This window comes from Lycium barbarum, chromosome 1 (assembly GCF_019175385.1).
Source record: "Lycium barbarum isolate Lr01 chromosome 1, ASM1917538v2, whole genome shotgun sequence".
Classification (NCBI taxonomy): Eukaryota; Viridiplantae; Streptophyta; class Magnoliopsida; order Solanales; family Solanaceae; genus Lycium; species Lycium barbarum.
The window spans coordinates 139176631-139192630 of NC_083337.1; the positions used below are offsets into that span (position 1 = coordinate 139176631).

Below are 16000 nucleotides of genomic sequence, written 5' to 3' on the forward strand. Positions count from 1 at the left end.
AATGGACATGATTAAAGATTCTGAAGAAAGAACTTGAATCAGAATTGGAACAACTAACTACGTCTCTTTCACTTTGGGAAATGGTAATTTTGTGTTATTTTCTGTAAAATAGTTTAAATCTTATGAATGAATAGCCTATTTCCTAATTTTTTGCCTTAATTGTTTGGACTTGACTATATTTCGTTTCCTTGTGATTTAACAATATTATAGAAACCATTAAAAAACTAAAAGTTATCTTAAATTTTTTCTTTCAATATATTAAAAAGTGATACTTTCACTATTTTCATTTAGAGTTTTAAGCGTAGTATCTTCTCTAATTTTCCTTTATCTTTTACCTTTTGGAAATAAATTAATTCTCAAATATATATATATATAATGAATGAATAAAGAATATAATACCAAGGATGAAAACAATGAAAAAGGACAAAACTTCCTTGTGTTTATGTTTTTTGTTTTTATATTTATTCTTAAATTAATATTAAGAAAACTATATGTTGTGTTGAATTTTCTCTCTTTTTCTAAATTGAACTGTTCAATATGATAAATATCATTTTTTTTTTTTGGTTTAATATGATACATGATATCATCCAATTATGGCTAATGACATAACAAGATATGTCATTATTTTATCATATAAGACACATTATCTTGATTAATTATCTAAATTCATGTATTTAGAAAACATTTGCATTGTAATCAGAGTTTTTATATTATTGAAATTATTGAGAAAAAGTATATAGTGTACTTTGTGAAGGTGAAGGTTTTACGCCTCCATATTTAAAACGCGGAAGAAATGAAGGTTGAAAGTATTCTTTCAATTAATGAGAAGTTAAAATGACTCATATCATTATTCGGCATATGCTTCTATATATGTAAGTGGATACAATGTCTCTTCATTCCCCGTCACATTCCATCAAGTCTAGATTTTTTTTGTCTTTGTTTTGACTGTCTTTTGCTCTCTATAAGTGCAAGAAATGGATGGAACTTGGAAGGCTATGAATTCACTCAAAGAGATGGGGGATAAACTTGATCAAAAGAATATATAAATATTAGTTTTTTATAATAATTATAACAATAAATTCAGTCATAAATAATTTTCTTTAACAATCGCGTGAAGCGCGAGCTAATTCACTAGTTATAAATACTTCTAAAATAGAAAGGACTTTATATATCATCTTGAGGCCAAAGTTCATCTACCTATTATCTATATCTATATCTATATCTATATATAATATAAAGCTAGGCATAGACAAGGTGATGTGACACCTCTCTATGGCCACCATTCCTATGTATCTTTTTTCTTCTTTTCTTAAACCTTTTTGTTTGGTTCAACAGGCTAAATTTACAGAATTAATGAGACATTTTTGTAATAAAAGTCATTAATTACAATTCATCAGCTATTCTACAGTTTCAAACGTTTCCCCTTCACATTCTCATCATGCCCAATGCACCTCATCAATGAGTATTTACGCCATGTAAAAATTGATATTTATAAGGGAACTCCTCTCACCCATATGTGCCTGTAAGCAATTATTCTTTCCTATCACCCATAAATCATTCCAAGCTGATTTTGTAGTTCCTAATTAAGCTGGCCAATGGTCAGTGTTCAAATTGCTTGCTTCGTCATTTTCATTTGGCGACACAAGAAGTAACAGATCATGAACTAGAACAAACTGCTATTACAACCGCAGTACAACTTCATCACACATATCCCCTCTTTGATTAATTTGCTCACTCTATTTGGATAAGAATTTTAAAGTAACTTATATGGTACATGTATTGCTGTTAGGTTTCTCAGAATAATTTGTTTGAGTAGTAATATTTCAAATCTAAATTAAATATGACTTTCATGAGTGATTAATAATTTTCTCTACCGGGTACTTGTTTTGGATGTGGCTATCTGACTTATTAGAGATTATATTATTTTCCTCCTTTTAGTTCTGTTCTCGTTATAGGTTACAATAATCAACAGAGAAAACAGGTATGTTAATTCTGATGCCCGATATTGTTTTCAAGAAAATAAATATAAAGTAGACAGGCTCTCATTGAAATTAATTAGCACTGGAGTATTTTCATTTTAAAGATTCTTGGAGGTGTGACATGTTTTATTTAATATAGATATCACGAGTTATTTCTTATTAAACGTTGTTGATTTTCATATATTACATGTCAAATTCCTCACACTTTTAATTGTGATATCGAGGCATGTTTGACAACGGAAAATTCCTAAATTCCTCACACTTTTAAAATTTTAGATCTTTCCGATAAAGGTTATCTGCCAAAGTATATCGATTTCTTACTTAAAACAAAGAAATGTAAAAGTTCCAATGCATGTACTCTTAAGAAGTCAAGCTTGCTGCTATGAATTCAAGAAACAAACTTGATAGTACCACTCCACCTCCCTCTGCAAATGACAAGGGAGATAAACCAAAGTCAAGTTCATTTCACTAACAAGGATGACTACTGACTTTACCGTAGTTGTATATACAAGAATTGAGCTAACATTTATTTCACAGTGATTTAAATTTTAGTTTGAATCATGTAAGTCGTAATAATAATGTTTTTTAATATAATACAACTCCAAAGAACAACTCTTGTCCCCATTAGATAAGCTGTTGATGTTGCCCTCATGTTTGTTTCCCTCATATTTGGTGGGCTATTATATATATAGGGTGGTTGATTGAGACAAAGGTTAAATGGGTGAAAGATATAGTGTAAAGAGAGAGACGATTGATATTGCTCCTTCGCAAGTTTAGTGATCACTATTATTCAACAGTAGTAACAATTGCATTATTTTAAGTGAGGCAACGTTTCGTTCTTTCTTTTGGGGAGATGAAAAACCGTTTATTATTTAAAGTGCAGGAACATTTCATGAAGAGGAATTTCAGGAAAATAATAAATTGTAGTAATAGTAAAGAAAGAGATAAATAAGATACCTTAATTTTCTTGCATTTTTCCAGACCAAGAGAAACGAAAATTTCAAAAAATTGAGAATAAAGATAAATAGTAATGGAGTTTAGTTAAATGACAATGCATAATATTATTTTGTGCTCTGTATCTTATTGAAAAAGACTTCATTTGTTTTGTGTGTGTTATAGGCTTGCGACACTCTTTTCCTTGAATCTTCCCCCTATTTAGTATGCTCTTCATCGCTTTTACTTCTGAGTAGATGTTACTTCTCCTAGAAATAACTTCTTTTGTGAGGTTGTTGTTGTCGTCTCCTTTTTATTTGGTGTGATAAACTTTTATAATATTTTGGTATGAAAACAAATTAGTTTCATAAATTGAATAAGGTTCCACGATCGCGCGAAGCGCAAATAAATTCACTAGTATAAAGTACTTTTAACATTCAAATATTTGGAGAAGCACACCTGGAACTTAAACAGATTGTACTAAGTTATTCTATTTCTATTTTCCGTAAGAATAGAGTGACAAAATATCCTTAAGATTATTGGAAATCTTACGAAAAATACTCGATCACAAACACTTTAGTGAATTCACATAGCTTGAGGCATGTCAATTAAGACATTGTCCTTGAGGATTTTTCACCCGGTATGAGTGTATCCCTCAGGATTCAACAAGCTCTTCTAGTATAAAATTAGGAGCCAGAATCTAACAAAGATTATTTTCATAGAAAAATCCAGCAGAAGAAAGAAGAGTATATATATATATATATATATATATTTGATTTATTTGTCCATCCCAATTCCCAACAATGGAAAGATATTTGATATATATAAGAGGAAGATGACAAACCAATAGACTAACCGTTTGTAACAAACCAACCTTACCAGCTTCAATTGCTCAGTAAAGACACTTTAATGATAGCAATTCAATTATATTAATAGAATGAGTAAGAATAAAAATTAGCAAAGAAACAATCTGATAGCTAACAGTAATAATGACTCCAACGGCTATACTCAAGTTAATAGCAATAAGGAGGATTAAAAGGCTAATCATAATAGCTAGAGTCCGTTATTATTGGAAGACAAACATTAGAAATATATTAAAGAATAATAATATAGTAAAGATGAATTTGGACATTTCCTTTTGAGATATCTCATTCATTGTTTTATGTCAACAGATAAACATGAGGAAAATTTCAGACTTGGTCATAATTGAGTATGTCTAATCATTCTTCAAGACTTACGACAGGTTAAAATATTCAGCTGTTGTTGGAAAAACCTACTACAGTTTTGTAATGACGGTGAAAACTTTGGGACGATGAATAAAATTAGATTTCTAAATACCTATTTTCCTAGTCATCTTAACGACGAATGGGAAGATTGATACATTCTTTGTCTCGTTTATATGACACTATCATTACATGAAAAGCTGATAACTTCTTTTACCATCATTTTCAACTGTATACTGAAAGTTTTTATCATAAGATTCTTTTTATATGAATAATAACGCATAGAAACCTGCAACACCCAATCTATTCACAAGATAGCTAACTCAACTCACAAGCACAAGTGTCGGTTATACTTGCTTATGACCTACTTATCAAAACTGTTTTGAGATTTTATCCTAAAGATATTTAAGTTGTTACTCGTACTCTAGCACTAATCATCCCTCAGTTACTTTGCTAGCTTCTTTAGGTTCAAAATACTACCCCAACAAAGATAGAAGAAAATGGCCGAGTAAAAAAACTGGTGAGACATGATTCGTTCAATTTATTTTTATAGTTTCTTATAAGATTACATTCAAAATTTCAAAGTTTCTGCCGGGATTTATTTATTTGATATATTCTTTTTCCATTTCACAAGAATATTCATGTAACTTAAAAAATATTTGTTAGCATTCGACTATTATTTAATCGCCATTTGTGTAACACGCTCCTTGTCCATGAAGAGGTTAATCTGCTATCCTCGGAGGTTCGATTCTTCTGCGTATGTAACTATAAATTGTGTTTACTCTCTAGTATTATACATGAGCTTCACATACCATTGTCCAAGCTTCTCATGCCAATACCTTTTTCAATAGCAGCTTAGTTTATTGTCTTTAGGATTTCCGTCCTAAACTTGGATTTGGTCGAACAAATTTCACTTATTGTGCCTTTTTCCTGCTATAGAAATAATAAATAAAGATGACCTAAAATATTTTCTTCTAATGTTTTACCATAAATAAAATTAAAAGACTGCCATGACAACCTGGTCTTTGATTGGTTACTTACACGATGTTATGACACACTTACGACACACGCTGAACCCAAAGGTAGCACCAATAACAAAAGAACATAGGGACTCCCAACTCCTTACAATGTCATCAAAATTGGTGACACTTGAACATCATGTTCTTCAAACACATAGTAGTTTACGAACAAAAGAGCAGTTCTTTTAAAAGGTCAAAAAATAACTTTACTGTAACAACGGAAACAGGAAAGAATACATGCAATCATGGTTGAACGGTATTTCCAATACTGGCTTTCCAAAAATGCAAAATTCTGCGAAAGATGTAAAATATGAAGGAAATTTGATGAATGCCCCTAAATAATGAACAAAACCCACAATAAATCATGCAAAAGAAATGAATGAGATGCTATGCAATTCAACAATAAAACATATCCAGCTGATGACGACAGACACGGACTGACCGACCAAAAAAATATATATATTTGTGAGAAAAATCAAAAGAAGCTAAGGCTAAGTATCAAGACTACCAAAACTTGGGACTTGTACATGCTGACCATGAAAAACCCTCGAAGAAGATAGGAACATCAGGACCTCGGCAATTCTTGTTAGAGAACCAGGTCAGATCCACAAGCAAAGAGAGAAACAAGGAGCCTTGTTTTCTTCAGCTAGTTACAAGAAAATTCCCTTCCAACCCCAATATACAGCATCAGTAACATCGCGTCCAGTCCTAAGTGGAAGCCCTTCAACTCTGGAGCAATCACCATGACCCACCTCCTCCATGGCAAAACAATATAACCCCTCCCGTGGTGCTGGCACATGTCTGACAACTTGAATGCAAATTTCTTCAGTTGTCAGAAAATGGCAATGACTTGACACATGAATGCAATCTTGGATCCCGACTCGACAACTACATGCATGCAGGGACATGAAAAAAAAAAGTATGTACCAAGTACCACAACTTTAAACTGAAATGGCACGGCTAATAGCCATCTGGGCCCATTCAGCAGATTCCTTAATCAAATGGTCATCCGACGACAAGCATTCAATCAAAAAGTCTTTGCTTGATACTGATTGTTGAATCAAAGAGCCAGCATTACTGCCCAGAGTATCTGCTAAATCTCCCAGAACTCCAATAGCGGTCTTCATTACCACATCATCCCTGTAATTTGAGAGAAGGGGGTAAATCCAGGAAATCAGAACATCGATGGCCTTGATAAATAAAGCAAAAGAGCAATCAAGAAATACTTACATGTCTTTCTCCATATAAATACTATCCAGGAATTGAAGGATATGAGGTGCATAGGGTATCAGCAGCTGAGTCTTAGGTGAGTTCTTGAAGCCCTGAAATATGCCGGAATAAGCCTCCAAGATTCCATTTCTCAGAAGATTTGTGTAATCTAACATCTCGTCATCAGAACCAGATGTGTGTGCTGACAGCTCTGCAGCACTCTGGAGCATAGGCATGGCATACATCAAGTACTTCTCAAAATTCTCTCCTATCGCCAAGGCTATGTCACCAAAGCATGAAAATATCGGTGGCTTTACAGAACGGTGTAGCTGGTTACTTGATAGGTCCTTAAGAAGCTGTGTCATTATACCATCACAATAAGGTATGATCTTATCCTCCAACGCTCTGCATAAATCACCCACAACACCTACTGTGACAGCACAGACTTGGTACTCCTCAAAATTCTGAAGACCCATTTCTAGGTACTTGTAAAATTCAGGCATGTACTTGGCAAAGTCAGGACCAACTGCATAGGCAAGTGCTCCAATGGCAAGCATGGCTTCCTCATGCACAGTAGCATTTCTACATGCAAAAACTCTGAGGAAAAGGCTCATGATCTGATCAGCATACTGCAAAAAAGCATACTTTGTTGCCTCTGAGGCCCCTAACTTCTGAATAATAACCTGTAAGCATCCACACAGAAGACCTTGCAACTCGCTCTGCTTCTCTCTTTCATCAGATGAAAGCTTCTGAGCCTCAAGAGTCTGGTGGAGCTCCATCATAATGACAGGAACTAGTTGCAAAACCATGGGAACTGTTTCATCAGTTGAACACCTCACAACTTCATTCAGTGCCTCATATGCAGCAGTCCTAAGTCGTGACTCACCAGCATCTTCTCTGTGGGTCACTGTGAGAAGGGATTGCACAATTTCCTGGAAAAAGGGGGTCAAGGGAGATGATGCAGCCACATCCCCATACCCTTGGGCAAGAAAATAGAGAGCGCCACAGGATTTTTCAGCAACATTTGGAGCATCCTTCATGCTCTGAAGTAGAACTGTAATGATCTGTTGGCAGTTTGCTGGAGTAATAATGGGTACCTCCACTGTTGAACCATGAAGAAATTCAAATATTCTTCCAAGGGTCCATGCTGTAGTGTCCTTCACATGGCTATTGGCATCCTTTGTCAATGCAGTAAGCATGAAATTTAGAGCACCATTAACAATGGGTGTTAGCTTATCAGGTGAAGGACCTTCCAAAATGGAGCCAAAGGCATAAGTGGCACCCTCTCTTTGCCTCCAATCAGGCTTTGTAATATTCTCTTCAATGAATGGCATAACAAGAGGGACAATGTCATCTCCTACAGTCCTTGCAACCAAACCAAGGCAAGTGCCACCGGCCATTGCAAGATTCCAAGCAACTTCATCCTGATCCTGATCTTCTTCTTGCTTAAGAAGTGTCTCCAATAGCATAGGGACAAGTGCAGGGAGAGCCTGCTTGATGAAATTATAGCAAGGAACATCAGAATCTGCAGTAAAATCACCCCCATAATCTTCTAAAATATCAATCTCCTCATCACAGATTGAGCTCCAAAACTCAATGGCTTGAAGAGCAACAGGCTCTTCATCCTCTCTAACAGCCTTTGCTGTTATGCTAAAGATGTCTTGAATATAAGGAGCTAATTTCTCATAGTATGTTGATGAAATCGAGACCAAACATTCAAAAGCAGCCTGCCGAATTTTGACTTCAGGGCACAGAGTGGCCTGGCAGACAACTCTCATGATAAAGTCACGCTCCATATCATTGTTGAAATTTGCCTGAGCGAAACTAAGCGCATTGTATAATGCTCGGGTAGCAGCAAGCTTCACATCATTACCTTCTTCAGCATTCATACCCTGAACTACAGCTGTAAGGATTTTATTTACTTGATCCTGCTCCACGACATCAGGAGAAACTTCTTCACATAAATACCCCAGTGTCTCTAAAGTAGCTTGCTTGAGGTGGGCAGGGAGCTGTTGATTTGACAAGAGTGACCCGATCAACTCAGGCCACTGCTTCTGTGGCAGCTCAATGCCAGCAACCTTGGCAATGACTTGTGAAGCAGTTGAACGAGCATCAGGTGCCAGAGATGAGAGGGTCTGCAACAAGCATGTTTTAATCTGGGTCTTCACAGCTACATCAAGTGATAGCCATCTTTGGACAAGTTCATATTTCCTGTGTTGTTCTTTGGCATCCAAAGCATTTTTTAATATTAGACCTGCCAACTTACGACTATCAACTGGCTTCTCCTCACTAGCCAGCTCTCCTGACAGAGACAACAGGAAACCAGGAAGATTTTGCTCCTGAAACTGTTTCAATGTTTCTTCTGCATGTTTTCGCACTGTTGAATCAACTGATTGTGCATTTAGAAGGACCTGAGTGACTTCCATCGCCATATGGTTCCTGCCAACACATGAGATCCCGTATGTAAGGTATCACAGGATTATCATAAGAATGAACTTGAAGTAATCCTAATATTAAGGGATTGCTTGGTTTAAGGTGCTAAAAGGTAAGCAAGGCACCCAAGGTATGTAAGATATCACAGGATTATCATAAGAATAAACTTGAAGTAATGCTAATATTCAGGGATTGGTTGGTTTAAGGTGTTAAAAAGTAAGCATGGCACCCAAGGGTGTAGCCCAGTGGTCAATGAAGGTGGTTGAGAACCAAAATCCCGGAGGAATCAAAACACAAGGTGATTTTTTCCCTTGGTTCAAGCCTTGGTGGATAGAGTTACTCAACACATGTGTTGGTGGGAGGCAGCTGTGCCTTCACGCTAATTAGCTTCCGATGTATTCTCTAGCATTGATTTGATTAAAGGAAAGGTAAAGCCTTCACTTCAAGCTTTAAAGCGGTAGTTGGTATCCGTGGAATTACTCGAGGTGTGCAAAAACTGACCCGAACTCTACGGTTATTACAACAAATAAGCATGGTATAAAGATCCAATTCCATGTTTGATTGTCATTTTCATGTCCGAAATAGATAAGACCGTATAACTTATATGGTTTGGAAATAGCTTTCAACAAGCAATAGACGCACCTTGGTTAGAACCTCACTAGCTGTGAAGATCGTTTAAATTTTACGGTAATCTCTGTATACTTTTATACCTGCATAAACACCCAAAAAGACATCAAAACCATGGATTCTAATTTAGTTGTCCTTATCCTCAAGCCCTCGAGGAATCTGCTGATGCTTTGGGCTTTTATATTGCTAGATAAAGGCATTTCATTTTTAGGAACACCGCAGTCTAGCCAATTAACTCATCTAGAGAAAGTTACAAGTATTGGTTAAGGGATGTGCCAATTGTTATAGAACTGACAGACTTCACATTCTTTACAGGAACATACAACAGAAAGCCACTACCCTCTGCTGTAATATGTTAGAAAACTAATTCAAGTAATACTGACAATAGCCTATATGCTCATCCATCTTAAATGAATTACCATTTCGGTTTCATTAGTCTAGGATTTGCGAGAAACTTTCATGCTTTCTATGCTTAAATAAATCTTTCCATAGTGATGTAGAGAAAAGAGCCTTCTCTTCCCTTTTTGTTTTGGTAATCTTTCCATAGTGATGTAGAGAAAAGAGCCTCGGACACCCGGCGCTAATCAAAAAAAAAAAAAGAGCCTTCTCTTCCCTTTTTGTTTTGGTAATCAATATTTCACAATGTTGTTTATTAAGAAACAGATTATTAACAGAAGAAAGTCCCCTTACTTTAAGTAAAATCAAACATACAAAAATTCTTAATAAAAAACAATATATTTAGCATTATTTAGTTAAAAATGATCACATCCGACAAAAGACACAAGTAGCACACAGGACAAACTATGGTGAGTGGAGGTGTTAGCAAAGAGACGAGATAGACCTAAAATCACATCAAAGAAAGTTGTCTCAAAAGACCTACAATCTCTTGGAACCCTTGCAGACCTAGTGATTAATAGGGCATAACAGACGAAAACATCTATGTAGGCAAAACCAATTAGCAGGATTAATTTGTAGTCATGTTAGTACGTCGAATTTAGGCCCAATATTTTCTAGGAGTCTTTATGTCAAGATATATATATATATATATATATATATATATATATATATATATATATAGAGAGAGAGAGAGAGAGAGAGAGAGAGAGATACTACTTTTCTTTTTATTTTTCTTAATTTTATGTAATATGGACTGAGATGATCTTGAATGGAGCAACATGAATAATAGGACTCATATAGTCAATCTCAACTTGCTTGGGTTTAAAGTAATAATATGTTTTTTTTTTTGGATAAGTTGTTTATATAGTAAGGATTTCTAATAAGTTTTTTCAATCTTTGTAATATTGTTTTTTTTTTTTTTACATTTATCAAGGGCACAAATTTATTTGATTTGTACAAAAAAAAGTGACCAAACTGTTTGCTATGACGACATTAGTTAAATGGCATTTTAACCCAACCATAGTTCTTCAAAATGACAAAAGGAATGAAGTACATGACAATGGCATAATTGGTAACCATTTCTTTTCCAGTTAAAATCCAAATACAACATTCAGATCATGAACCAAATGTCGAACAAGAATGCATGTGCACCAACTAATTATTGTAATCCTAATATTATAACCCTTGCATAACTATATGTGAACAACACAACAGCATAAAAATAAAGCACAATGTAAAAAAAGATGAGGTCCTTATAAGCAAGAGAAAAGAGACGCATAAAAGTTGAAGTAGCATTAACCTCCTTTTACAACTCAAATAAGAAATACTGCATCAATTCAAAAACGATGCCAATCAGGAAAATGCAGACAATGTCAAATAGCAATACAATAGGTGCATACCAGCTGTTACAAAACTCTTCATGTGTATCTCATAAATATAGGTTGAAATTGGTAAAAATTCAAAGAAACATTTTTTTCTTTTTTTCAAGTTAAAAATATGAAGGGCCTTAAATCATATGTGCTCAGCAGCACCTTCTGCAAAGAAATTGTAACGAAAGCAAAGTTCTATTGTTGTGCACATATAACAGCTAAATGAAAATAAATGCAAAAATAGTGTTTGAACAACCAAGAGAACCCACTTAGGGATCATTTGGATTTTGGTGCTCAAAAATTTATACCAGATTATAATACGGAATTAAATAATAACGGGATTATTTAGTGGATATACATTTTTGATAGATGTTAGGTTCATTGGATTAAATGAGATATACAAAGTATAATATGTGTTTAGTTTTTTTTTTTTTTTTATGACATGGGAACCCGTAGCCGCTACCCTTCGGGTGCGCACAGGGTAAACCCAGCTCCTGTGCAATAGCTCGCAAACCACACAGGAGAGGTAACCCGCACTAGGCAAGCGTCGTGCGACGAGCTCGACTCAGAAGGCAAATCCCCTGCTGTCGTAGGCAGGGGGTTTTGAACCTGAGACCTCCATTATGAAAGCCCCATGCTCAACCAACTGAGCCACCCTTGCGGGGTTAATAGGTGTTTAGTTTTACAATAGATAAACTTGGAAAAAAATATATTCCAATTTTACTATTGGTCTCTTGAAGGATCAAATCTATCAATCGAAACTTTTGTTTGACTCGATAAAGTAGAATTAGTTTAGTTTAGCACACAGTTAATTACAAGTCCTCATGGGACGATACTCTATTCATCACTTTATTACTTTGAGTAATCAAAGGCAACAACCACAACAGCACAAAAAATACTCAGCTTCGTGCAATTAACAAAATCCATGACAAACTATTCAGGAAAACAAGTTTTTTGCGTCTTTAAAAGCACTCCGGAGAGCTAAATCAAACAGCAGAAGTAATGATTTCACGCAAACCCCTCACATTAAGTTGCACAATAGCAGATTACGAAGCCACAATTACTGAAATTAATGCATCAACCTAGGATTAAACGGATCCACAACAAAACATAGTTCATGTAAAGTGCATCACTATATCAATACCACTAACTTGGAGAACTTCCAATTTCAATAAAAATAACTGCGCATATCATTGTTCATCCTAGATCTCGTTCCGAAAGGGAAGAAATATAAGTTTCCTAACCAAAACTCAGTCCTCGAAAAACAGTCAATAACAAGGATAAATGCAAATAAGTTAAATCAAAAGATCGGAACCACAAACGAATCACTCAAAGTTCAAGTATTGAGCATTAATTGACGCTTGATATACGAAACAGAATAATCAATAAAGCTTAAACATAATGCACTAAATCAGTTGTACAGAAAACTAATCAAATTAAAAATGAACTGAGCATATTATTGTTCACAATAGATCTCGTTCCAAACTTAAAAAGAAGAAGAAATAAAAGCTTCCTAAACAAAACTCAGTCCTCAAAACACAGTCAATTAACAAGGATAACTGCAAATAAGTGAATCAAAAAATCAAAGTTCAAGTGCTGAACATCAATTGAAGCTCGATATACAAAAAAAGAACAATCAACTAAGCTTAAACATAAAGCACTAATTCAGTTGTATACAAAACTAATCAAATTAAAAACAAATGAGCATATCATTGTTCATACTGGATCTCAGTACAAACTCAAAAAAGTAAGAAATATAAATTTCGTAACCAAAACTCACTCCTCAAAAAACAAAAAAAAAGGATAACTGCAAATAAGTGAATCAAACAATCTAAACAACAAACAAATCACTCAAAGTTCAATTATTGAACAGTAATTGAAGCTTGACATACAAGACAGAATAATCAGTAAAAACATAAAAGCACTAAAATCAGTTATACAGAAAACTAATCAAATTAAAAATAACTGAGCATATAATTGTTCATACTAGATCTCACTCCAAATATAAGTTGCCTAGCCAAAACTCAGTCCTCAAAACACAGTCAACAACAAGGATAACTGCGAATAAGTAAATCAAACGATCGGAACCACAAAACTAATCAATCAAAGTTCAAGTATTGAACATTAACTGAAGCTTCATATACAATGAATAAAGCTTAAACATAAAAGCACTAAAATCAGTTGTACAGACAACTAATCAAACTTTCTAATACGAATGATTACCTGAAAATTGTGGATTGAATAACGGCGCCCAACTGAAACCCTAGAGAGAGAGAGAGAGTCCGAGTGAGAGTGAAGAGAGAGAAAGATCACGCGAATGTTAACTTGAATTATTATTATGTCTATCTGTGCTATAATTTTTTTTTACTTCTTTTTTTTTTTCTACATTTATTTTAATTGGGTAGTAATCTGCTACGTGCCGGGACCAGGGAAGATTGGAAATCTGATTGGCTGTTGTTACATACACGCGCGGGAGTGAACGATGTGATTGGTGGAGTAATATCTAGTTTTAATTTTTTTGTCAGGTTACTGGTGATTGTACTGTGGATTTACTTTGGTCAACCTTATTAAAAACAATTGTTCGACTTGAAGTAAAAAACAACTACTCCTATTAAGTATTAACCATTCTAAAATCCCAAATCAATAAAAATTCAAAAGAAAAGATAGAAAAAAGAAAAAAATATTGGAAAAAGAAAGAATAACCAAGTACTCCTCTAATACCGTATTTGACAGCTTAACCCCTACACTCACAACAAACAAACAAACAAAAAATATATTTTTTAAAAAAGAAATAGAATAATATAAATAAATTAAAACGGATAAACTATTTTGAACACGATTTTGGATGAAACAATAAAAAAAGAATTGATTTCATAAATGGTCACTAAAATTTTGTTTTATTGCACTAAAATTACTAAATTATTTTTAATACTAATAAACAAATCAATCAATTTTGGCAACGTATCAGAAAAGTCATTAAAATATTTTTTGAAATAAAAAAAGTATAAGTATCAAGAGTATCATTAGGAGAAAGTTAAAGACAAATTTTATATTATACTTAGGCAAAGTTGAATGACTTTTTGGTTACAAAAACTATTAGGGAAATTACAAATTTTGGAAACAAGAAATTTGCAGCTTTAATAGTTAGTCATTATCCTTAAGGAATTTATTCCCCCACTCCCCCGCCCCACCCCCACACTCACAAGTATGTTGCCTCTAGGGTAGCAATAAGAGAGACGATAATAGAATCTGGTGTTGTGTTCATTTCATTTTATAATATCTTTAGGAGTCAGCTAAGTGTGTCTTTTAAAACACACACAACCCTCTGAAAAGGCATTTTGCAATAATCATCTTATTTTTAAAATTTAAAATGTTTAAATTAAACAATAATTAATGAAATAAAATAAAGATGTTTGAATAAATGGCTTGACTGATCTTAGACCCATTAGCTTATGTAATGTATCCAGTAAGATTTTCTCAAAAATCTTAAATGCTGGGCTATCTAGGGTGCTGCCTAAAATCATATCGGTCAAGGTTCATCAAAGGACGACTTATCTCAGAGAACATACTATTAGAGTACTAGCATAAGAAATCATCAAAGATATTCACAAACCACACAAAAGGAGCAATATAGTAAAGAAGTTGGACATGGCAAAAGCATATGATAAGGTGGCTTGGCCATATTATGTAGCCTAATGAGGAAGATGGGCTCTCCGACACATGGGCGGACCTAATCTTCAGGCATATATCTAATAATTGGTATTTACTGGTTGTTAATTACCAAAGACGTGGCTTCTTTAGGGTAGAGAATGGACTGAGACAAGGAGATCAATATCTCCATCCTTATTTGTCCTAAGTGCAGAACTATTTTCAGTCATGCTCAATGACCTACTGGAAATGAGGAGGTACACGGGTTTCTACATGAATAGGTTTGGATCACAAGTCAATCACTTGGCCTTTGCAAATGACATGGTACTTTTCTTGAGTGGGCACAAAAGAAGTATCAAAATGGCGATAAGAACCCTGGCCACATATGAGGCAACTTCTGGACAAAAGGTGTGTTACAGGTTGTACGTCCACCAAACAGTATATAGAGGGACCTGATTGTGTACCAGTTCCTTTATGTAGTGTAGTCTGAGAATTAACACAAGATTTTTATCTGGAAAACTCCTTGCTCAAGGGATTAGAAATCACGACTTACCCCATTAGGATTTCAACTCCATTACACGAGCAACTTCATGTTACAGCTCTATCGTAAGCTAGGAACTAACTCCCATAATCTCTCACACTTACAATAACGTTTTTGCAACCTACGAACTAACCCTTGTAGTCCTTCCACACTTACAATACTCCGATTGCAAGAAGCTCCACTTAGCTAACTCTAGCTAAGGACACTAATACACTTAGACTATACCTAGCCTAATGTACCACTCAACAACTTGAGAAAACACACTTCCAACAAGCACCCTTTGAGACTTTTGATCTACCTACAAACAGCTTCCTTTAAAGAGAAGAGTAGGTTTACAATTTAAGCACAAACGAACAAAGACTAACAACAATATAAAGAACTTAGACTAAGAGCCCGTTTGGATTGGCTTATAAGTTGCTTATAAGTTACTTATAAGCTGTTTTCAGCTTTTTTGAGTGTTTGACTGGCCAGCTTAAAGTCATTTTGTGCTTAAAATAAGCTCAAAAAAAATAATTGGGCCCATTTGACTTAGCTTATCTAAAGCAGCTTATAAGCTGAAAACAGCTTATAAGCCAAAAAGAATAAGTTAGATTACCCCAACTTATTTTTTTTAGCTTATAAG

At 34.6% G+C, this 16000-nt stretch overlaps 1 protein-coding gene across 2 annotated transcripts; it reads right to left on the reverse strand.

The window, feature by feature from the left end:
* Nucleotides 1–5514: 5514 nt before the first annotated feature.
* LOC132639698 (importin subunit beta-1-like) lies at nucleotides 5515–13558 on the reverse strand. Of its 2 annotated transcripts, XM_060356133.1 has the most exons (4): nucleotides 13413–13552; nucleotides 9439–9506; nucleotides 6385–8802; nucleotides 5515–6294 (listed from the first exon to the last, which is right to left on the reverse strand). In XM_060356133.1, exons 3-4 carry the CDS (start codon nucleotides 8793–8795, stop codon nucleotides 6096–6098), a joined length of 2610 nt encoding a protein of 869 aa, XP_060212116.1. In that variant the 5' UTR covers nucleotides 8796–8802; nucleotides 9439–9506; nucleotides 13413–13552; the 3' UTR covers nucleotides 5515–6095. The 2 variants fall into 2 exon arrangements, with proteins under 2 accessions (XP_060212116.1, XP_060212119.1); XM_060356136.1 differs by lacking the exon at nucleotides 9439–9506 and having other exon boundaries at nucleotides 13413–13558.
* Nucleotides 13559–16000: the final 2442 nt, after the last annotated feature.